This window comes from Leuciscus leuciscus (assembly GCF_965113295.1).
Source record: "Leuciscus leuciscus genome assembly, chromosome: 7".
Lineage (NCBI taxonomy): Eukaryota > Metazoa > Chordata > Actinopteri > Cypriniformes > Leuciscidae > Leuciscus > Leuciscus leuciscus.
Window position 1 is genome coordinate 37,071,524 of NC_138731.1, and position 23,266 is coordinate 37,094,789.

Consider the following 23,266-nt stretch of genomic DNA (forward strand, 5'->3'; position numbering starts at 1 on the left):
CAGAATAGGTTAATCAAAGCCAAAAACAACAACTGCTGTGAAAAGGTTTATTGTAGTCCTTTGTTAATTGACTCACATAATCAAACTTCTCAGCATTGCCTGCTCTTTGCTGAAAAACAGAGGGAAGAAATAAAAGACATGTACAAATATTTTGCCCTCATTGAGTGTTATACTTCTATTCTAATAAATCACATTAAAATAGATAAAAATCAATTTTCAAAATAGCATAATGGGGAAAAAATTTATCAGAAGAGTAACCAACTCATATTGATAATTTCATTCCTTAAATATTACCAGTACAACGCTAAAATCATCAGTTAGTAGTCTGTTGTTAGAAATCAATAAGAGGATAATAATCATTTCATGTTTACTACAGTAAAGTACTGTTATGCTCTACAAAGGAAATGATGATGAACCGCTACAGAGCGAACACTGGAGTTAAACATGTACATGAAGACCTGTAGGCCAAACAGAGAAGTGTGTCAAAAACCAGAGTGGATGTGAATCAGCAGGGTTGGTAACATCTTAAGTTGATGTGTGAGGAGGATCTGTGCATTGTGTGTTGATGCGTTTCTGAGTGAGTGTGGATCAGTGTCCAATAACCTACAGCTTCCTGCCAGACTGAGTGTGGGTTTAGACACCCATCAAATGAATGCAAAGAGCTAAGAACCATTCAGCTTGATAACATTACTGCCATTAATGAACACTGACTAATGTGGTTATTTGATCGTCTGTTAGATTGCTGAACATCAGGGGTGTAAAGTACTCAAATAATTGCACTTAATCACTTAAAATAGTATTCTTACTCAATTACATTTCTATATACACTACTGTTTAATAGTTTGGGGTAAGATTTTTTTTTGTAGTTGTTGAAAGAAAGTAATAGTTTTACTCAGAAAGCATGCATTAAACTGATCAAAACTGACAGTAAAGACTTTTACATTGTTATGATTTTTTATTCTTTCTATTCATCAAAGAATTCTAAACAAAATGTATCATTGTTTCCATAAAAATATTAAGCAGAACAACCGTTTTCAATATTTATAATAAATAATAAATGTTTCTTGAGCCCTAAATCAGCATGTTAGAATGATTTCTGAAGGATCATGTAGTCTCAGCCTCTGAGCCTCAGATGGGACATCCCGTCCACTGACCGTTGGCTGACCGTCTGATGCATATGGCAAACAAACTGGGAAAGACTTCAGGAGTTTCGAAGTCAACATCTGATTGGTCGAATTCTCAAGGTTTTCTGGGAGACGTGTGTGTCGAGCTCTTTAACGGTCTGCCCAAACCCCCTCATGGAAGAAGAAAGCCGTCCTGTTTACAACTGTGACAATGAGCGCTTATCGGGATCAAGTAAATTCTTGTTTTTTCAAAAGTTTGTGAAGTTCAAGGTGCCATTGTTGCAGTAGACTTGCACAATGTTCTTGAATGTGTAATTTATTAGATGCATGCTGTTATCTGGGCTGTTATCATGGGGACACTTATATTTTCACGCCCCTAAAATGTCGCGGAACAGGTCCAGACCGTTGACACTAAAGTCTGGAGTAATGGCTGCTGAAAATTCAGCTTTGCCATCACAGCAATAAATTGCATTTTTGTATATTAAATTAATCTTAAGTACAATATTTTATACTTATTCAGCCAATTAAATCTATTTTAGTCTAAAATGTAATCAGAAGCCATGACACCTAAAGCAATTTAATTTGAAGATGAACCGTTGTTGCTATACTCTATACTGCTATGCTGCTAATTTCAATGGTTTGCTAAAAGGTTCAATCCCATTTATTTGTATAAAATGTTTTACAATATGCATGTTTGAAAGCACCTTTATATGAAAAAATAAAATAACACAAATATAAATAATAGAAAACAACTGTGTCATACAAAATCTTTTTGAGCATTACAAAAAGTCATAAAACTAAAAAAAAAATATTATATGGGTTGCTTTTGTTTCTTTATTCTGTTTAATATTTAATTACAATTAAATGTAGAAACTTTTATATTGTATAATAAATTTTTTACTCAATTTAAAAAAGTCCCAGTGCCAATAATTTAATGCAAGCACACACTTTTTGTACTTTTTACACCCCTGCTGCACATATCTTACAAGAGGGAAAAAGCTGTATGAAACAATGCTGAATGTACTGCACCCAGTGTACTCCAGAAACCCACAAAGGCCATGCATCATTATTTTTTATCAAGCCCTCAAGAAAAAATTCAGAATAAAATAATGCATGGCCTCTGTGGGCTTCAGTAGCTTCCAGCACTAAAGATCGTTTGGTCCTGCACAGATGCTCTATTTTATGCAGTGGCCGTCTTATTAAGAAACACAATGACACTACTGATATTTTAGTATCCAGGCTTGTTCATGGGGAGGGAGGAAAAATGGAAAGGAAAAATTACCAACGTCATTGACCTGCAGCAGTGGTCAAAAAATCCCACAGATCCTACGTCTGCAAAATATGCAACAACATAAAACAGCACACAGAGCCTTCAACAGCATATCACACGCTTTTAGTACACGCTCATGGCGGTGCTCAAGGACTTGGAAAGGAAGGGGAGGAAATGATGTCATGCGTTACTTAGGTGCAAAGGAACCCGACAGGCACGACTTACATTCAGCACTGACCTATCAGAACACATCAGAGGGGTGAAAGACAGTTTGTGTCACACCACTATCATTCACAGGTGAACAGTATGGGAAGAGCAATCACTATGGTTGAGTTTAGGTTTGATGGGAGATGTGAGGCTGAATTTCAGTTTACAGGATGCCGGACATTCATCACGCAGAGTGATGGTGCATCCTTTTAATGTGTCAATTGGTGCTGGGTTCAAATAAATTCTAGGGCTGTCAATTGAAATTTTAATAAAAATTATTACATGGTTTGCAACAAATGAATGAATAAAATTGCATATTACCCATATTTGCTGAGAAAAGCCCCCAAATGAAGATAAACAAAATATTTTAAAGACATTACAAAAGATAACTTTAGAAGTCAATGTATTGTTTGTTTTATTTCCATTTTGCAGTCGAGATAGGCTTGCTTTGTCCAATTACAGCATTTTTCCACGTAAAAGCAGCACTAGACACTAAGTAGATTATTTTTGTAAGATTTACTGGACTAAATTAACAAGTTAAATTGACAGCCCTCATAAATGCATACAAATTTGAATAATTTCTCTTATGCAAACCTGTCGAAGCAGAGAATGACAATAGCTCCTGTCTACCCAGCTTGGAAAAGCCTTCTGGAAACGTGTATGTGCATTTGTATGTGTGTTTTGTTTTGAAATTATAACTTTGCATAAAACATAGACATGCATTCTGTATACAAGGGCTCAACTGTGAGCATATTGTAGAGTGTCAACTCAAGGCAATACAAAACCACTATTAACCCAGCTGGAGTGTTTTTCTTGTCTTGAGTGTTTGCACATGGACCAAAACACATAAAAGACCAAGGTATATCAGCTGTGACACACAAACACAACCAAAAGGTGCAAACAACTACAAGAAATACCAGCCAGGCTTCATAAACCCACTACTCTAAATATGTAATATGATGCATTTTAAGGATGGGCGATATATCCGATATTCACAATATACTTGCAATGATTTTCATGGTGATATAAAAAATCAAGCAACACTGTGAATATCATATCAATTTTAATGTAAAGTTTCATGAAAATGTTTTGAAAGTGTCTTAAGTAGCAAAAAAATGTAGCATAACATTTAACAGCTTTAACATACCTACCCTTACGAAAAAGAAGTTTATTCAAGTGTTCTATTAGTATACTTCTTTTAAACTAAAAATAAGAAAGTATACTTTCAGTCTACTTTTTATATACTTCTCAGAAATATACTTCAAATTGCACTCAAGTATACTTGACTTATACTGACAGAAAAGTCTAAGTATATTTAGCCTAGATACTTGTTGATCGAGATATACTTAAAAGTATAATTAAGTATTCTAAGTATTCTTGGCTTGTACTTGTGTTTACTATTTTGATTGAGTAGCTTATTAAATACTTTTTTAAAAACATAATTTTACACACCGTCTTATAAACTAACATGTTCAGCTTTATATAGTAACAAACGTTCGGGTGGAATAGCTTATAGAGTAAATAAAATAAGCATGGAAAATAAGTTTATTCAAGTGTTCTATTAGTATACTTCTTTTCAACTAAAAAGAAGAAAGCATACTTTCAGTCTACATTTTATATACTTCTCAAAAATATACTTAATTACACTTAAGTGTACTTGACTTATACTGAGAGAAAAGTTCAAGTATATTTGGCCTATACTTTTACTTAATCTTTTGATCGAGATATACTTAAAATTTTAATTATTCAAAGTATACTTGGCTTGTAGTTGTGTTAACTCTTTTGATTGAGTAGCCTATTAAATATACGTTTTTCATATACAGTCTTATGAAACTTTGTTTGAAAATATTGATAAAAATATTGATATAAAACAGATATGTTTCTAATTCTGCGTATCTGAATTTTTGTGTAGGCTAGTCCACTGGTAGTGTACATATTTACTTTAATTAAACTTTTCCCCACCATTGACTGAATTTTCCAGCTATCCATGTTTTCACTGGTATACGGTAAGGGGCGCTATGACACATCTTCTAGTACAGATTCTCCGGATCGAAACACAGGAGAAGAAGCTGAAACAAGTGATAGAAGATTGCTCATTCAAATGTAAAATAATGTAATATCAAACATTAAACAGCTTGTAAATCAAAACTGCTTAATGTTTCCAAATGAAATGAAGCGTAGGCCTAACCCATGAAGAGAAAACGACTGTGAAGCTTTGGGGGTGTTGGACTCGATCTACTCCACCTGTGTTTTGATCATCGTTCTGGATCTGATCAAGGCGTAGTCTTTGACAAAAATGTGATTTTCTCAACTATTTTGTTTAAAATGTTGCCTTTATGAAACTTACTGACATTCAAGTGTTGATAAAAAAGGATGCATGAAGCTAATAAAATGTTTTTAAAATTAAAGTAGAGTTAAAGGTATTTTCAAGTATAAAAAACTTGTAGTATAAAACTACTAAACTAGTAGTTTACTGAGAGTACATTAAAAGAAAACTTGTAGTATAAAACTACTAAACTAGTAGTTTACTGAGAGTATACTTCAAAGTTGCTACAAGTATTAAAATAGTAAAGTACTAGTATACTCATAAGTTCACTTGCAGTACAAATGAGAATCATAATTATGAACTAGTTGTGCACTTAAAGTTTACTACTGTAAACTTTATACTTGTACATATACTTTTATATACTTCAAGTGGGCCAATTTAGTCCCAAGCGGTATTAAAATAGTACACTTACAAGTTTACTACTAGTACATATTGACATTAGTATACTTACTACATAAAGTATACTTAAAAATACTTGAACATTACTCAAGTATACTTCATAAAATGAACTTGAAGTATACTTTTTTTCGTAAGGGCATGTAACCTTCCTAGAACTATTGGCGGAAGTACCCGTTTTTTGGCGTGTTTGCACTGCAGGAAATAGGAATGATTTTAGTTCTAGGAACTCCTTTTGGAGGAACTAATTTAGCTCCTACTTCAGAGTAGGGTCTAAACCAGCACTATAGGAACTACCAGTGCCATTAGTATACGCTGATTGGGCGAACGCACACAAAACACCAGTACCCGCCATTTTTAAAAAAAGCTGTGTAAACACACAGATTATAGCCTATATGTTTACTCCAAAAACTAACTCTACGAACATGGAAAACATTAATAGATTGGCCTCTTAACCTTTACACTAAGGAGAAAACAAACGTGGCTTACATAACTTCAGAGTTCTTACTGGCGGTGCGAATGAAACCAGGAAAATGTTCCTAGGGGAACAATTAGTTCTCGGGGAACCATCCTGGTTGCTAGTTCCTAGAACTACCCTGAAGCCCCTTATTAATCTTTACATAAACATATAAAAAAATTCGGCTGCGCATTTAATATAACAAGGTTCAACACTTAGGATTAGGGTTGGGTATTGTTTGAGGTTTTTTTTCGATACCAGTGCCAAATCGATACTTTTAAAACTTTTTTCCACTGGCTCAGTCGGGCTGGTTGATTTTTTCACTGGCCAAGTCACAAAAAAAATATATTGTTTTCATTGATTTTGACCTATAGTATGTATGTAAACAGTGCTATTTTGTAGGTCTAACAGTAATATTCAGAAAGGAAATATAGCTACAGAAATTAAATAAAGTAATTAAATGTAAAATAACACTGCACAGTCTTATCAAGCTTGAATGGTTTAATCGTATTTGAATGGTTCATATAACGATCAATATTTTTAATGCGTTAATTTTGACAGCCCTAATAGAAAATAAAAATGTAGTTATTTTTTTCTTGAAAGATCTACAAAAAAAATAATAATAATAATTTAACAAAATATATACTAAATTAGAACATATTTTTTGTGCAAGTTTTATGTAAATCACTCTTGGGGCCTTTTTCTGAAACATTCAAAAAATGCCTAATTTATATAAAACTAAACTTAGAAATACAATATATTTCTAAGGTTATATATTTTTTTGTTATATCGCCCAGCCCAAGTGACAAGAGAGGGTGTAAAAAATGTGGAGAATAGAAAGTCTGGATGAATTTTACTTGAAATTCATTGCAAACAGACTTCTAACAATAATGGTCCTGAAAACAGGATGATCTCCACTTATTGTAGTTGAAATGAAAGTGGAGGCCTTGAGTAGGTGTACTGTGTACAGTAATTAAAACAAAGAAAATACAAGAAGCACCTAAAATACACACTGATGATCAGTTGGTCTTAGTCTAGGCAGCATTGCTCACAATTAATTATTCATACAGTCTATAAAATACAACTACAACCAAAACCTCTAAATATCATTACTGCACATGTAACCTTTATCAACAACATTTGGCCAATACCAAATAGTCTGTTCTGGCCAAATCAAATTAGCTAAATGTGAGTACAGTTAGGAGAAGTAGTCAAAAACAATTACTAACATGAAAATGAAATAAAAAACAAGTGGAAGATGCTTACCTTAATGAGAGAGGTACACACGATTGCACCAGCATTCACCATTGGGTTATGGGGTTTCTCTGTGGGAAAATAACATTTCTTATGTTCCTTAGGGTTACACATGCAGACACTGTTCCCTGATTATAGAAGCAAGCAGTCATGTGTAAGCTGATGGTTATAATTCTTACCGTCTTCATCCAGGAAGAGCTTGTTGAAGCGTAAGCCACTGGGTTCTTTCCCAATGAACCGGTGCACATATTCAGTGCCGTGGTCGTGCACGGCAATAGCGTACTTGAGCGGCTTCACGCACGACTGCAGGCAAAATGGCACTTTAGTGTCACCCACTGTGTGTCTGTGTAAAGGAGTAAACAGAGATCAAAACCAGAGATATCATCCTATGGTCCACATAAGCAAACAAACAAAAGAATAAAAGGAAGCTGAACCTAAAGGCCACACTGTGATTCTACCATGATATGAAGATGTTCTGACAAACACGCCTCTCTTTTCACTCTCTCTAAATACAATGAGAAAAAAAACATCTTTTTTTATTATTATTTATTATGCTAAAATAGTAAGTGGTGTCAATCAGGGTTTTCCTAGGGTCAAAAATCCACACACAAAGTACCCTACGCATGTGAACTGCAAGCCCGGTACTGACAATAATACCCCTCAAAAATGCAAACTTATCCTACAGTATTTATTCATGAAATAAAAGATAATCACTGTCTGGAGAGATCATAAAACAAAGTGCTTAGAATCATTTTATATTTAAAAATCTGTAAATGTATATGTAAAAAGTCCCTGAGTGACTGATTTAAAAAGTTACAGTAGAAATAAAATGAACAAAGAAAAAGTGGCAGGTCTATTATTTAGCATTTACACTCCAAGGCTTAATGCACAGATCATTTGACATACAGTATCAGATTGTTTTGTTCTGTCCATTGCGATGGTCATCACTGTCAATCGGATTCAATCACGCATTTAAATACGGTTGTCAAACCAGAAACTTTACAATGTGTAGTAATCACTGAAGCTGTCAATAACGCGAGGCGCACTCTTGCGAAAACTCCTTATAATCAATGAAGCTCTCTATGCTATGCAATGAATATCTTAGTGACATCGTGTTTATAGTTTGTATAAGGAAAACGTATATATGAAAGGACATAAATATTATATAATGAAAGGATTCGCGAGCGTGCAGAACTCCTGCCGAGACAAACTCAGCTGTGTTGAGCGGATTCTGACAATCTGATTGGCCACTGCGTTCACACACTCAACGGATATTTGTCAGATGTTTGTGATTGGCTACAAAGCTCAAAGCTGCAAAAACACGTTGTAATTAGAAACCTTTGACGCTCTGTACAGAGTGCTTACATAAAACACTCACGGGAGCACCGGTACTGCAGAACACCAGATATGGTCACACTCAAAAATCTGATAAATCTTTGGCGGGATAAAGATTCATTTTGGCAGCTGCCAAAGTATTTTCAATGCAGGATAAACCCTGTCAATATACATTGATCATGTTATCGGTCTTGTTTTGTTTTTTTGGGGTTGTTGTGAAATTCAAATTGTGAATGTGTTATAACACATTTCAGATTATGAGCTATTGTTGTATGTAGTTTTATATTTATTTCATTTAGTAAACAACTTTGAAGCTGTTAAATTTTGTGTAAAGATCAGAAAAGAACAAAGTGAAGTCTTCTGTCAATAGGTCAAGGCTCTGGCAGTGTTGTTGACTAAAAGAGCTAGTTACTGTGTAACAGGTGAATGGCCATAGCAATCACTACAGAGCTATGCAGGCAACGTATGTATCTTTACAACAAATTCTATAGAATGGGGTAAAACATATTATATCTATGTCCTTATTATCACAGATCAAAGGATGTACCATGACACACGGGTCTAAATATTGAGGGAATCATTAATTACTGTGAGTTTATAGTCCTGTTATCAATGATTCTCACATAAGAGGCTTAACATTTAGCATGTTTTTTCTCCACTGGATGACTAGTCCAGGAGAATATTGGAGCATTTACTGAATGATAAGATTAGCAGCCACTTTATCTGATGGTTTTGTGACCAATTTTTATGAAGTATTTCCGGTACATGTCATAATGTACATAGTGAATGGTGAGTGATAGCGCAGTTCAAGTGGTTTGGTCAATAAATACCCAAATTGATTATCAAAGTTTGTTGAAATATGAAAATTGTAATGCTACAACTGCAGTTCAAAGATTTTTTTAGTGACAAATGCAGTGAAACCATTCATTGATCTCAGTAGATGATGCTAAAATAAGTAGATGAACCTAAAATAATCTAAATCTCATGCTAAAACAAGTAGTTCCTGTCAGTAGATGAAGGTGTAGGATTCATACCTTTGTCCATCTACTGTGCAAAGGGAAACGGCCCACAGATCTGGGCTGAATTTGGCAAGTTGGGGAATGTAGTCAGCAACCTGTGATCAAAAGAAAGCAGTGAGCAGAAACAAAGGCTGTCTCAAGTAGAAAAAAACATTTTAGTTGAAGTGTTATTATTTCCATTTCTCTCATCTTACCAGACCCCCGGAAAGATTACGGCCTTTCTCATAAAGTGTATCGATGTGGGAGGCGAAAGTCTGGAAATCAGGGATGACAAACTTCTTCCGGAAGGCCTGGGTTAGGAGAACAATGTTGCTCTGGACACACCTGAAGAAACAAAGAGTACACAGAGCTGAAGAATGTATACCTACTAGTGGCTTGCTCAGTATTTATGGGGGAAAGTATGTATTTTTGTCTATCTGTGTAATTTTTTCCCGGGTAATTATACACTGAGATTAATTTGTTACTTAAATTAGACAACTATTAACTCCACTATATGACCAATCTGCATAAACTGGCTAATTTATGCCATCAAAGTTGTGCATTTTAGGGAGACAAATGATAAAAGTGAACACTTTTGTATGAATTACAACCCTCAAGAATCAATGCAACACACATTAGAAAAACTCTTTCTCGAAGCAATCGCTTACACTCCCTCCTCAGGAAGCTAAATGTTTATTTCCAATTTGATCAAAATGTAGAGGAGAAAAACGCTGAATCTGTTCCAGTGCATATTTCCCACTGAAAGATGAAAGATTCATTGTAAAATGTCAAAACATCTACGGCGTGAGAGAGGAAGCCATGGCTGGTTTCACAGAGCTGGGTGATTCACTTCCACTGCAGCAGAGAAAAGTACAGCATTCACAGGCATCATAAACTCAAACGTCCCCTAAGATTGTGTCTGGACTCTGAAATATTGGTTCAGTTGCTTCACCAAGGTCCCTGAACAGACAGACAAGCCCAAAATAGCTGTGCACTGTGCTGCTGCTGCTCAGATTTATGTGGTTGTGAATGTTCAAAAGATAATCTATTATTTGTATCTGTAGGGCAGGAGAAGCTAGAGAGCAACCAATATGTTTGGAATAGCATACTACTATTTCTGCAGTATGTATACAGTGCACAATATATACAATCTGTAGTCATAGAAAACCTGGATATCCAACCACCTTTACAAAAATGTGCATCGTACATCAGAGCACATGGCGGTAGGTACTATATCCCACAATGCAATGGAGCCCAACTTGACTTCTTCCTTTTCCAGAGTGAAAGTAAAAGATCACATATTTGGAACAGTTTTTCTTGATTCATTATTTAATAGAATAAATGAATCATTTTTTACAGAATATTCGATTTCAAAATGTGAAATCCTCTGGGGGTTTTTTCCTTCAAGATCATAATTGGACACCAAAAATAAATTAAACATGTAATGTAATGAGTATTTGTGCCAAAAATGCAGCACATTACTGTTTGAATTTAATGTTTCACAAACTGTTTAATTTACTAATTTATATATAAAAAAAAACAGCAGGTGTATGCAGTGTCTGAGCCTTATATACTGTATCATGCCTGCAATTTTTCACTAAAGATGCACTCACTCATTAAGTACTTGTACTTGTTTTTTTATTTCGATGGCTTTTCTTCGTCCCAGTGGTCTAGGCTTCACATTAACACATATCGGAATAAATACATGAATTTGGTTTAATAACCGCAGCTAAGTCACGTTTCTTTTTTTAACATTTCCTACTGCACACGTCAGTCAAATGTTTTTATAAAATCTTTGTATTTATCTCTATAGGCCTATATCGTCTCTCTCTGTCTCTGTATTGCCTTGATCGCCATGCAAGGTCACTCACTGCCATAATCTATCAAGCCTCTACAAGCTGACACCACTGCATCTATCTTTTCAGTCTGTAATGAAGCTGTCAGTGGCAGACAGATCGACCAGGGCGGTAAAAGCTGAAAAACAGACATCTGTCAGGCTGGTTATGGAGGGAGGTGTTTATGGATCATGCCAGAAGATTGACACAAAGCTAGGGGGAGCAGATTGTCAGGGATCGCTTGTGTTGCCAAAAGACAGCGATTACTAACTATCAATAGCCCCTTTCACACAGAGATTCCGAAAAATACACGGATAAAGTGACCCGGGATTTGACTCGGGTTCGTTTGATTTTGGTTCATTCACACTGCCAGTGATTTTCCGGAATCAGAGAAGTGCGTTCATCACACACACACACACACACACACACACACACACACACACACACACACACACAACCCGTAAAAATCCCGTAAAGACACGTGACATCGATGTGACGTAATGTCTCAGCAGCGTCTTAAGTTTGCTTATGAGCTGCGATTTCTCTCTCGAGAAACAACGCTTGTGCACTTTTTTCTCTGATTCGATCATAAACTAGCGCATTACGTACCGTTTCACTAGCTACTGAACGATCGTCCAACGTCATCATTACGACACGGCATTGATTACGGCTTTTGTTCAAACAGCGCGCGTTGAACACGGCAATGTTACTAGGTCCCCAACCCGGCATCGATCCCGGGTTGTGCTTGCGTTCACACAGAAGGCGTTCTGGCAATTTCCCAGGATCAACACGATGTGTGAAAGGCGCTAATAAGATGCAACTTGCCGCCCATCAACCACAACTCTTATGCAAAGTATAATATATGCAATCAATCACCTATGTGTATAATCTAAATGTGTGTGCACTGTTATAAAATCCTGATGTGTTTGTCAGCAGACAGGTCCACACAGAGTCATCAGTTTCAAGCAGAATCCTGTTAAACAAAACCTTGTAAGGAGAAAGCACTTTTTCTCTCTCTCTCTCTTATCACCTGCAGGGCATTATTTTAGCTGAGAAATGAATAATTTCTCACCTTTTTTCTCACCAGGGAAACTGCATTTGGGCTAAATATAGTTATAGTACTGATAGGTGCAATTATATGATCATACTAATAGTTCTGCAGTACATAATACGTAGTATATACACTGTGTGCAATGTGCTTGACTTCTTAAACATCTGAAGAATTGGTTTGATGATCAACTAGATTCTACTAGAACTAAATTCATGCTGGTCGAATCAAATTTTTCCTATTATCCACCAGCTAGATCAGCACTGAACCAGCAAAACCAGCCTGAACCTGCACCGACATTCATCCTGGTCAAAGCCGTTTTTAATTAGGGTATGATGAAAGATGATATTTCACAAATTCAAACATCTGAGTCAGAATCAACCCAGCAAAATCAATTACATTTTGAAATATATTAAAACAGAAAACAGTTATTTTAAATTGTAATAATATTTTAGAATACTGTTATTTATTTTTTTATCAAATAAATGCAGCCTTGGTGAGCATAAGAGATGTCTTTCAACAACACTTTAAGAAAAAATCTTACTGACCCCAAACGTTTGAACAGTAGTGTACACACAATCAGAGCTGCTCAATGCTATTTTTTAAATATATTTTCCTAATCATTCCAGGCCAGCAAAATTTCCAGTGCATATAACCTGAATATACTACAGCACATTAAAAACAGTGTCAACTTACTTTTTGAACAGATGTCGGTCCAGCATTACGCCATCTGCCGTGGATTTGAGGGTGACTTTCAACATGTCCATGCATTCCTTCAGCCGCGGATCTCCCGTTCGAAGTCCAGTGGCCTTCAATGCCTGAATGCACACATAATCAAGACATTTCCATGAGCACAAATAAGAGTTAACAGCTCATTTTCAATGCCATTATTTATTACTATCATCAATCAAAACACTCTTATCAGTGGGTCCTTATCAAACATCCTTTGTCAGCTAGGTTAGATAAAATAGCCTTGGTGTAATAAAATATGGCTCTGTGCCCCATTTAGAGGCGCTGATAACAGCAACAACACATCAGTAACTGTACACACTGACCCCATCAGTCCTCCCTTCGGTCATACTATTGCAAGGAACAGTTGACCTACTAGCAGGAGATGTAAACAAAACATGCTACAGACGATAATATCTATCCCTGTGCATTTAAACGTGTAAAGAGGAGTGCTGTCACTCACGGTAATGAATTTGTGAGCTGGGATTCTCTCCTGGCCTTCGGCAATACTGTAAAACAGCAGGTCCTCCAAGCTGGGCAGAATGCCAGCCTTCCTTCTCCTGGGACAAGAGAGAAAAGAGCATTGGCACTGAGTGATCTGACTTTAGAAAATGACCTTTACCATGACAGAAACTGCAGTCACAGGATATGACATATTATGTCAGCCTGGAGTGTATTTGAACACTATAATATTTGGTTAATTGGGGTTAAATTCAGAGAAAAACCTATTGGAGAGAAACAGAGCCATGCAACAAAGTTTAACAGAAAAAGGAATCAGTCAGTGAAGAGTTAAAAAGCCAATGATATTTCTTGAAATAATTCCTTGGGACAGGACATATACATATATTTTTTAAATAGCCAATTTAATATGTAATAAATAAATATAATCATTTATTATTATTAGTTAATTATCAATAAAATGTCTATTTTGTGTTTCCATGAAAATATGACAACACGTATATTCTAACTCTGCTGATATCTACAAAGATCATGTTACAGGTCATCTGCAATGCAAACACACATGAGCATTGTGCAACACAGGAGTGCAGAGTCAGACTCACTTTTGCCAAGTTCTATTAAGAGCCGACCTATTTTTTACAGTCTATGGAGCCGACCTAACTTAGAGCCGTTAAGAGTCGTTGCATTATCACATTTAGATGGCTTTGAGTCTAATGGAGCTCTGCGTAAGCTGCTGTGGCACTGAGCCACAACAGAGTCTGGCCAGGACTGTATTTCCTACCAAAACATCCTCTCACAGAGCACTTTCCCACTACACCACACACTAATAACATTTCCTAAACTACAACTGTCCTTTCCCAAACTTCATTTCTATTAGCTCTATTCATTTTATGTTTCATTTGAATGCATTTTATTTGAGGACACATCTAAAGGTTTCATGGATATGGTACTGACAAACGGTGGTTTTGATCACTAGGGTTCATTTGTGAGGATTATGAGAGAAAAGAAAGATGTTGAGAAAGGATTGATATAGTTGTAGACTAGAGGTGAAAGATTGGAAGTGACGATTCAAATCATACTTACACACAAACAAACAGCAGGCAGAGCAATGGGGGAGAGAAAAACATGCAGAATGAATGAGAAACATACAACAATCAATTATGACAAACTTAAAATGCTGATAAAACATAATCAATAGCCTTTCATGATGTATAATGTACTAAATTCAGTTGCTTTTGCTTCTTTTGAAAACAGATCGTATAAATACTGTTTAGAAGTTGGGGTCTGTACAGTGGTTTTCAAGAAATCAGGGGTTAAAGCAAAAGAAAAACATTTTGACTGAAAATTTTTCCTCGGCCAAACTCCATTCCACATACCGTCACTCACCCAGTTTAAGATCAGGTTTTTCTTCTTGTAATTAGGAGTATAGTGAGTACATGCTTTACCTTCACAAATGAAATACTCAAAAGAACATCTGCATTTAAAGGAAGGCCGTTTTGAAATGCGTTTCTATTATTTACATAATTTATGAAGTTTCAATGTTTTCAATCTAATGCTTTTACAAGACTTGACTCTTTGTGATGTAGTCATACAAATAATTAACCATTTGCATAACTTTAACACAAGTCAACAGAGCTTTTGCCGAAAAGTGAGCTAATATCACAAACTATGTTTTTAACCAAGCCATTATAAATAAAAAATATAATGTTATTTTTTTATTTTATCTATGTTGATTATATGAAAAGTGAACAGCATGATGAGTAAGATAGGATCATTAGATGCGCAATATATCGGGAGACATATGGAGTGGGTCAGACATGATTTTGACCACTTCATTAAGTTTTGTTTAGTATAAAACCTTTCTTTAAAGTGAATTTCGTTTTGTATAAATTGTATCTTAATTTTAATCGATGTCTCATCAACCAATTGCCTAGATTTAATAAATGAGAAGCAAATATAGCAGACAATATAATCAGGATATGGAGGCGCCGGCACGATATTGCACTGCACGTGAACTGGAGCGTGTCTCATAAATGAACCGAAACTCAGCGTATAGGCTACTTCACAGGCATGAGATATATATATTAGGGATGGGGCCGATCCGATCCAGTATCGGTATCGGGACCGATACCAGCGTAATTCACGTATCGGATTTTCCCGATCCAACCTGCTGAGATATCCGATATCCATGAGTCATGTCTGCGCTCGCTTTAACGTCTGCTGAAATAACTCCAAAGTCCAAAAGTGATTCCCGCCGGCGAGTCTGCTAGCTGGCTGCAAACTGTGGAATGGATTTCCTGAACGGAGGCGCGGCTCAATGAGACACAGAGTTATGAGACACGCCCCCGCTCAGGAAATCCATTCCACGCTTTGCGGCTAGCCAACAACGTCCGCTGTGTGGAAATACTTCACACTGGAAACACCGCAGAGCAAGACAGCAAAATGCAATGTTTGCAAAGCTGTAATTCAGAGCCCTTTAAAGCTCCCTCGCGTCATACAACACAACGAACGCAATCAAACATTTAAAAAAGCACCACGTTACTGTGCGTTCACACCAAACGCGAATAGCGCGTCAAATTCGCGTCTACCGCGTCTAGGTGGACGCTTGAATATTTTGAATCCATTCGCGAGCATTCATCGAGAGAGTTACTGCATCGGAGCGAGGATCACCCTTCAGATAGTGTGTGTGTAAGATGTTTACACTTGCACTTTTCTTATATTTCAAGACGCAAGTATTTGACATTTTGGGAATGTAATAAATATTGACATGACAATCAATTTGAAACCCTTACAGTTGCATATTTGGTTTCAGAATGGGATTTTTCCTGTTAACAGGATTTCCTGTTTTTCTGACTTTCTGACCTTATACTTACCTCAAGTTGCCTTTTGGGACATACATGCATACATACGTACATAACATATCATTCATACTTGCCTGTTGAGAGAAGTTTATTTCAGCAACATATAAAATAAACAATAATGATAATAATAATATTAAATCAAACACAGCTCTGGTATCGGAATAGTATCGGTATCGGCCGATATCCAAATTCAGGTATCGGGATCGGATCGGAAGTGAAAAAATGTGGATCGGTGCATCCCTAATATATATATATATATGTGTGAGGAAAACCCGGAGTGGATTCGGAGCGGAGTGAAATACAGAATGCTTAGAGTGCAGAGAGGAACGTGCTTTCGCTCCACTCCAGGCTTTGATCACATCCCCCTCAGCAGGGTGAATACACCTCATCTTTCCTTAATTTAAGACCTATTCAAACTGATATTAAGACATTTATTACACTATTTGAGAAATGTAAGCATATTTACGGCATATTTTATGAAAAGTGAATTTAAGACAAGGACAGGCAGGAACCCAGCAATTGACGGAAATCTGTCGTAGCGACGGAGAACTTTAATCCCTGAGAAATTAATACTTTTATTAAAGAATGCATTAATCAATCAAAAGTGACTGTAAAAACTGTAAAACATTTATAATGTTGTTAAATTGTACATTTTAAAATATATTAAAATAGAAAATTACTTTAAGTTGTAATAATATTTCACAATATTACTGTATTTACTGCATTTTTGATCAAATAAATGTCACCTTGGTGAGTATAAGAGACTTCTTTCAAAAACATTTGAAAAGCAATTTTACTGACCCCAAATGGGTCTATTTCTGTCTTTGGCCTGCCTTATAATTGAACATTATTAGGAAATGTTTCAGGTAAAAAAAAAGAAGAAAAAAAAAGGCTGTTGATAAATTTGCCGTAACCAATTACCACAGAGAATCATTTCAACTCAAACCTCACTTTATATGGGGCCACATATATATAAATTGATACAGTCAAGCACTTAGTATGAATAATTCAATAAAAGCAGTTAATTATAGCTATAAAACAATAAAGCTATAAATCGTGTTTTCTTAGGTGGGACTACTGTTGTAAGTGTTCTGCTTCTGGTTATGCTTTAATGATGTACGTTCCCTTCATGTTGACAGCACACAGACAGTTATGACAAATATTATTCAGATATGTTTCATGTCAAAATACAGGGTTAGTCGGTTTTTCATTGTCATGAAATTGAAATGAAAACAAAGTGATATAAACTTACACAGATACTATCACATCAGTCTTTAGTATTTTAATAGTATTTTAGTATTTTCTAAAAGTATTTTAATGTTTACTGCCTGCCTGGCCCTGCAAAATTATGGATTAGCTGACTGTGGAAATCAACATTTTGCCAAAAAATACATATGGAACATTACTGTAAGATTAAGTGCATGAAAAAGAGAATTTTATAAAAGATAATGCAGAAAAATAAACAAAAAACAAAAAAAGTTACACACAGGAATATCTGACGACACAACCCACAACAGTCATTATTTGATTTAATTTAAAGTGAGGTCACTTGAAGTACAAACAGCGTTATGTGATTCAAAATCAATTGTGTGATGGTCAGAATTGCGGTATCAGCTTGCAGCTGAAACAGTAGGTTTGTAGTTCTGTCTAATGAAAAACAAAAGATCGAAAAAAGGGAAATGGGTGAATCATCGACACTGGACCTTTGGGATCTACTTAGCACTAAAAGTCTATGAATTACAAAACAGCACATCTGTCTGACTCCGGCCCACTCTCCTCTCCTTTTGTCGGTAGTCTCTCCGTCTCTGCAGTGTCTGACCCTAAACGGGATTCCAGGGATTCTCAGAGCGCCTGATAGCTCATCGCCCTCCAGCAGACTTAATAAAACAAACATTACACGCCTATTTACACACCACTGACAGCTCAGAGAAGACAAACCCAGCACGCAACCAAAAACCACAGACCGTGCAGAGACAGTCACTCGACAGCAGGGAACTTGGTGGCACAATTTTAAAGCTGCACAATTATTCAAATAAATAATCAAGATTTTTGTGTAAATATTTTAATGTCCATTTTATAAAATCACAAATTTTAAATTCATTAAATCAATATGAAAGTAATTCATTACTAAATTATGATATTCATGATCTTTTTCAAATAATAATAAGGGTGTGGGGGCGGTACTGATAAATAAGTAACCGACAACAATTTGTTTGACCAATGCAATCGGTTCAAAATATTTATTTAACAACAAACAACTAATGAGAGCTAAATTGATGGTTTAATCATTTACGGTAATTTACATTTGTACATGAGTGGGGCATGATAACCATCATCTTAATCTGTTAACTCTTTCCCTGCCAGCGTTTTTTCAAAAAGTTGCCAGGCAGCGGCAGAATTTTTGAAAAATGACAAAAATGTCATGGCCGCCAGAATATTTTGTTGTATGAATATCTGAACATACAATCTATCAAAAGAAAGACCAGAGCATATCATTTAAAAACAAGCAAAATTATTCTAGCTTCATGCATTCTTTTTTTTAATCAACACTTGAATGTGAGTAAGTTTCAAAAAGTTAAAACTTTTGTCAAAGACTAGGCGTCTGGATGGGATTCGGAACGATGATCATAACAGATTTAGTAGATCGAGTCCATCAACACCCCGAAAGCTTCACAGTCATATACCTCGTTCCTGGGTCGACATTTCATTCGGTAACGTTAGGCAGTTTTGATTTATATGCTGCTGACAATTGATGATCACGTTATTTAACAATGCAATGCTTCTTTCGCTTCTTTCTGCTTCTTCTTCGCCCTGTGTTTTGATCCAGAGATTCTGTACTCTTTCAGAAGATGCATAATAGTGTCATCTACCGTTTAACAGTTAAAACATGGATTGCCGGAAAATTCTGTCAATGGTGGGGAAACACTGATCTATATAATGTCATTCTATATAGAGGGAAACAGTTAAAAAAATCTGAAAATATAGAAAAAGCATAGAAAAAACAGTGTAGAAGCAATTTATCTTATCAACACCTTTGTTTTATCAACACCTTTAGCCTTTGTCATTTCTATTGGGTGAGGTCAGATTTAAAGCTTGTTGTAACTGGTTAATAATAATGGTCAGTGATGGGCTTACACTAAAGGAACCTGACATAACTTGCAATGTAACACCAAAGTCTCCTGGATAAATGCTCACAAATGACTCAGCTGTTCCGGGCATAAGGGCCATCATTCACAGGGAAAAAGGACAAAAGCATTAGATAACTGACCTTGCATTCATCACATTTATACCAAAACACACAGGAGAGGAAGTATATTCCCAGAGATGAGGAAATATGAAACTGAAAATACATATTCGCCATCTAACTATCTTAGAACTTCCTGTTTTTCTTCATTACACAAGTGGTCACATGGCATTTGATTGTGTTTACTGCACACTGTGCAAGTTTAACAGTTGTTTATTGGTCTAAACAGCTTGACCCTCAGAGCGTATTAAACTTCATGGTGGTATTAAAGGACACTTGATGCTATTTATGGCTTATGTTCTTCCTATCTGTGAACTCGTACAGGGAAGGCCGATATTTCAATCAATCAGAGTTCCCATCTGGTCCTCGATCAAAAGATTCTGACACAGGTGGTCTTGACTTCAATGCATCACAAAGTATACACCAAGTATATATGAATTGATAATGAATTTTGCTACTTGCATTAGAGGAAAAGCTGATTTTACAAGTAGCTGTTCAATAATAATAATTTAAAAAAAAATGTAAACAAGTTGTGAAGATACAAATAAGGCACCTGAGAGTTTGTTTCAGAACTTGGTGCGTTTTATACCTTGGTTCGGCTTTGTTTAGGTATATCATAGACAATTTATTGGGTATATGTAAACACAACCATCATGCTTGGATCCGCAGAAAAACAATCGTTCCGAGACCGCCTGAACGAGGTGGTCTCGGCCCAATTGCAAGTGAACTATTGGGTGGTTCTCTTCATGTGTGAAAGCAATCTGATCCAACGGACCAAATGGTATAATTCATAATGGGAAATGTGCTATATAAATAACAGTAGTGTCAGTGAGCACATTAGTTATCACAGTTGAAAACCATGTTTTATGTTATGGTCAATAAGCAAGATGAAGGCTGATATAAAAGATAAAAAAAAATACACAGTGGATTCTTTTTCAGGAAAACAAAAGAGAGGATGCACTGACATGGCGCTCAAAGTGCCAGGAAGTCATTTGGAAGTGAAGGATCCAAACCTTCTGGATTGTGACAAACAGTTGCCCATCCACACACTGTCTGATAAATCTGGTCCATTGTCTGGATGAGTAACATATACTGGTAGTTATACTGTCCTCAAGAGAGCCATTAGATGCCTATCCAACCCTGCTGTACGTATAGGAAGTGAGAACAATACTACATCAGTTAGTCAATCCATTAAGAATTTCTTCTTCCGTAGACCTTGAGAAACATGACAATTTTCATTTTGGGGTGAGCTAGAGCATATAATAGAGCATACACTAGAGTACCCTGGTTACTAGAGTATAAATTTGTTACGAAACAACATCCTTAAAAACGGTTTTAAAAGTTCAATAACTTGCTTTCCACCGACAGATGCTGTAACCTATAAAGCTGCTGCCTAAATTATGTTCAGCTGACAGCTCTCAGTGAAGACCGAAACAAACCTGGTGCATTAGCCACTGTATACAATGGCCAGTATAGGCTCAGTGTAAAGTGTTTGTTTTTCAGAGTGCATGGGACAGGTAGGGCATATGGAAAGGACAGACTGTGTTCTACAGTTACTGCTGCTGACAGTGGTATTTTCATCTAAACCTTGTGCCAAGTGGAAATACGTATTCTGGATACAGGTACTGTAGGTGAGGTCGTTCAGAGTCATTCTCAAAAGATTTAATGTAACTAAACACTGTAAAACTGACTAGCTCTACAATCTTTACTTGTCTTAAAACTTATGAGAGCATTGAGACAGGGATGTTTTAGTACAAAATCACCAGAGTTGAAAAGTCTTGTTCATTTCCTTGAATAAATTTAAACTGTCCGTTTAAGTGAATCAATTCAAAAGATCAATTTCACCCAGAATCAAAGGTGTTTGGCATTTTTCATAAATTAAAATGTATGTGGGTATTGGGTAAATATTACTGAACTACTATGAATTGATACTGTATATTGGTGCATATAAATAAATGATTCAACATAATTTTTCAGTATGTTCATTTAGTGATAGGATTGGAAGAACTAACATGACAATTATTTTGCTAGATTTTTATTGCAATTTACTTGCGCGTATATATATATATATATATATATATATATATATATATATATATATATATATATATATTAAATAATTATCAAAAAAATGGTATTTAGAAATATTAATACAATTTTAAAAAACATGACAAATATTTTATATTTTAAACGTAATTTATGAATTTTCAGCATCCTTACTCAAGTCTTCAGTGTCACATGATCCTTCAGAAATAATTCTAATATACTGATTTGATTAATGTAGGCTAAATTGCTCAACCCTACAACATTGTATAAAATGTTTTGCTCAAGTAAAAAGTAATTGGATTAGGGTGTAATTGTTTTTGCCCCATCATTATCATTTAAAACAATTACTTGCAAATTATTCCAATGTTACGGTGCTGTGCCAACTGCCAAGTGCCATGTGACGCTCTCTGGAGGATTGTGGAAAATTCGGTTGCACCTCTGTGAGGCCCTTGGGGTTGAGAAAGCATGCACCTCTGCACCACGTGCAATTCAGAAGAACATTCACCGCGGGTTTCAGATGTCAGATAACTTCACTTTACTGACAGAGTGCTGGCAGATTAACTTGCCACATAATAACTTTAATTGCAGGTATCACATCTTCATGTTCATTCACCTTTTGTGCTGAAAAATCCTAGTAATTTGTTGACAGACTTTTGTTATTGAGGCATTAGATTTTACTGACATGGCAGACAACCAGTAACGAAATGTAAAGCAATAGTGGAAAACTGAAAGTAACAATCTGACTGATTCAGAAAATACCAGCTCACAAAGAAGTGTATGTGTGCATGTGACAGAATGAGCAATAAAAATCCTAAAAGGGGTGACCTATTGAAACTAGAGGTTGCTGCTATGTGAGTTTCAACAAGTTGAAATGAACACAGAAAAACTTAGCAAATCGAATAGCAACATCCTGGCAACTAATGAAGCACCACTCGCATTTTCTTTATGTGCCATTGCATTATAGCCTATTCATCTACAGTAGTATCGTTGCTATAACAATGATCGAAATCTGATCAAAAAAATTCTCTGCAGGGGCCAATGACAGCTTTTAGCAATATCTTCACTGGCTTGGAAAACAAGTTCCCCGGCACACAAGGACGAGAGCTCAGTCCATTTTTCACACTCTGTCGCTTTGGACAATTACCCGAACCGCCGGAGAGAGCTCAAGCGACAGGAGGTTAGTTGTCAGCGGTGAATCAAAAGTCCACGGATGGCTTTCCAACAACAAATTATCATGAAAGTACAGTGAAAGACACGGTTTCAAATAAATGCTCGATAAAAGGTGATCAGCACAGATGGCATTAAATTGTACTTTTGGCACATAGACCATATGTTTTGGCACAGAAACACACCATCCTTTTGTTATTTTCAGGCCATAGAGGCAAAAGATATAACCCCTCGTTGCCTCAGATGTTTTCACTGACACCATGTTCAGTTATCTCCTGGAGAGGGTTGACCTGTGTCACGCTCAAGGAGCCGTGCATCATGTTACACACAGAGAGAAAACTAAAACATTGTGACTGATGTCTTCTGAACTTCATAAAAACTCATATTAAACACTCTGGTGTTAGTTTGACTTTGAGTGCCACTTCACAAGGCTCAATTGACGATCAACGCATCACGCTGAAGCTGATGTTTCACTTCATAGAGATCATTGGGAGTGATTCAAAGCATTGA

General features: G+C 36.0%; 1 protein-coding gene and 1 long non-coding RNA gene across 6 annotated transcripts in view; one reads left to right on the forward strand and one right to left on the reverse strand.

Moving 5' to 3' along the window:
• The window catches only part of glsb (glutaminase b), a 51,450-nt gene that overhangs the window by 21,337 nt on the left and 6,847 nt on the right, over positions 1 to 23,266 (reverse strand). For 4 of the 5 annotated variants that reach the window (XR_014207477.1, XM_082175741.1, XM_082175744.1 and 1 more), the window contains exons 2-8: positions 13,443 to 13,539; positions 12,947 to 13,068; positions 9,583 to 9,712; positions 9,404 to 9,483; positions 7,214 to 7,377; positions 7,047 to 7,105; positions 77 to 109 (exon numbers count right to left, since the gene is read on the reverse strand). Coding sequence is in view for 4 of the 5 variants with exons in the window: in XM_082175741.1 (XP_082031867.1) it covers positions 77 to 109; positions 7,047 to 7,105; positions 7,214 to 7,377; positions 9,404 to 9,483; positions 9,583 to 9,712; positions 12,947 to 13,068; positions 13,443 to 13,539 (685 nt within the window). In the remaining variant the exon portion in view is untranslated. The remainder of the gene's footprint in view (positions 1 to 76; positions 110 to 7,046; positions 7,106 to 7,213; positions 7,378 to 9,403; positions 9,484 to 9,582; positions 9,713 to 12,946; positions 13,069 to 13,442; positions 13,540 to 23,266) is intronic. The other variant, XM_082175742.1, reaches the window with a different exon arrangement.
• Positions 81 to 4,447, forward strand: LOC309503059. The gene is made up of 2 exons (XR_014207485.1): positions 81 to 2,663; positions 2,700 to 4,447. It is a non-coding gene; the product is annotated as an uncharacterized lncRNA (long non-coding RNA).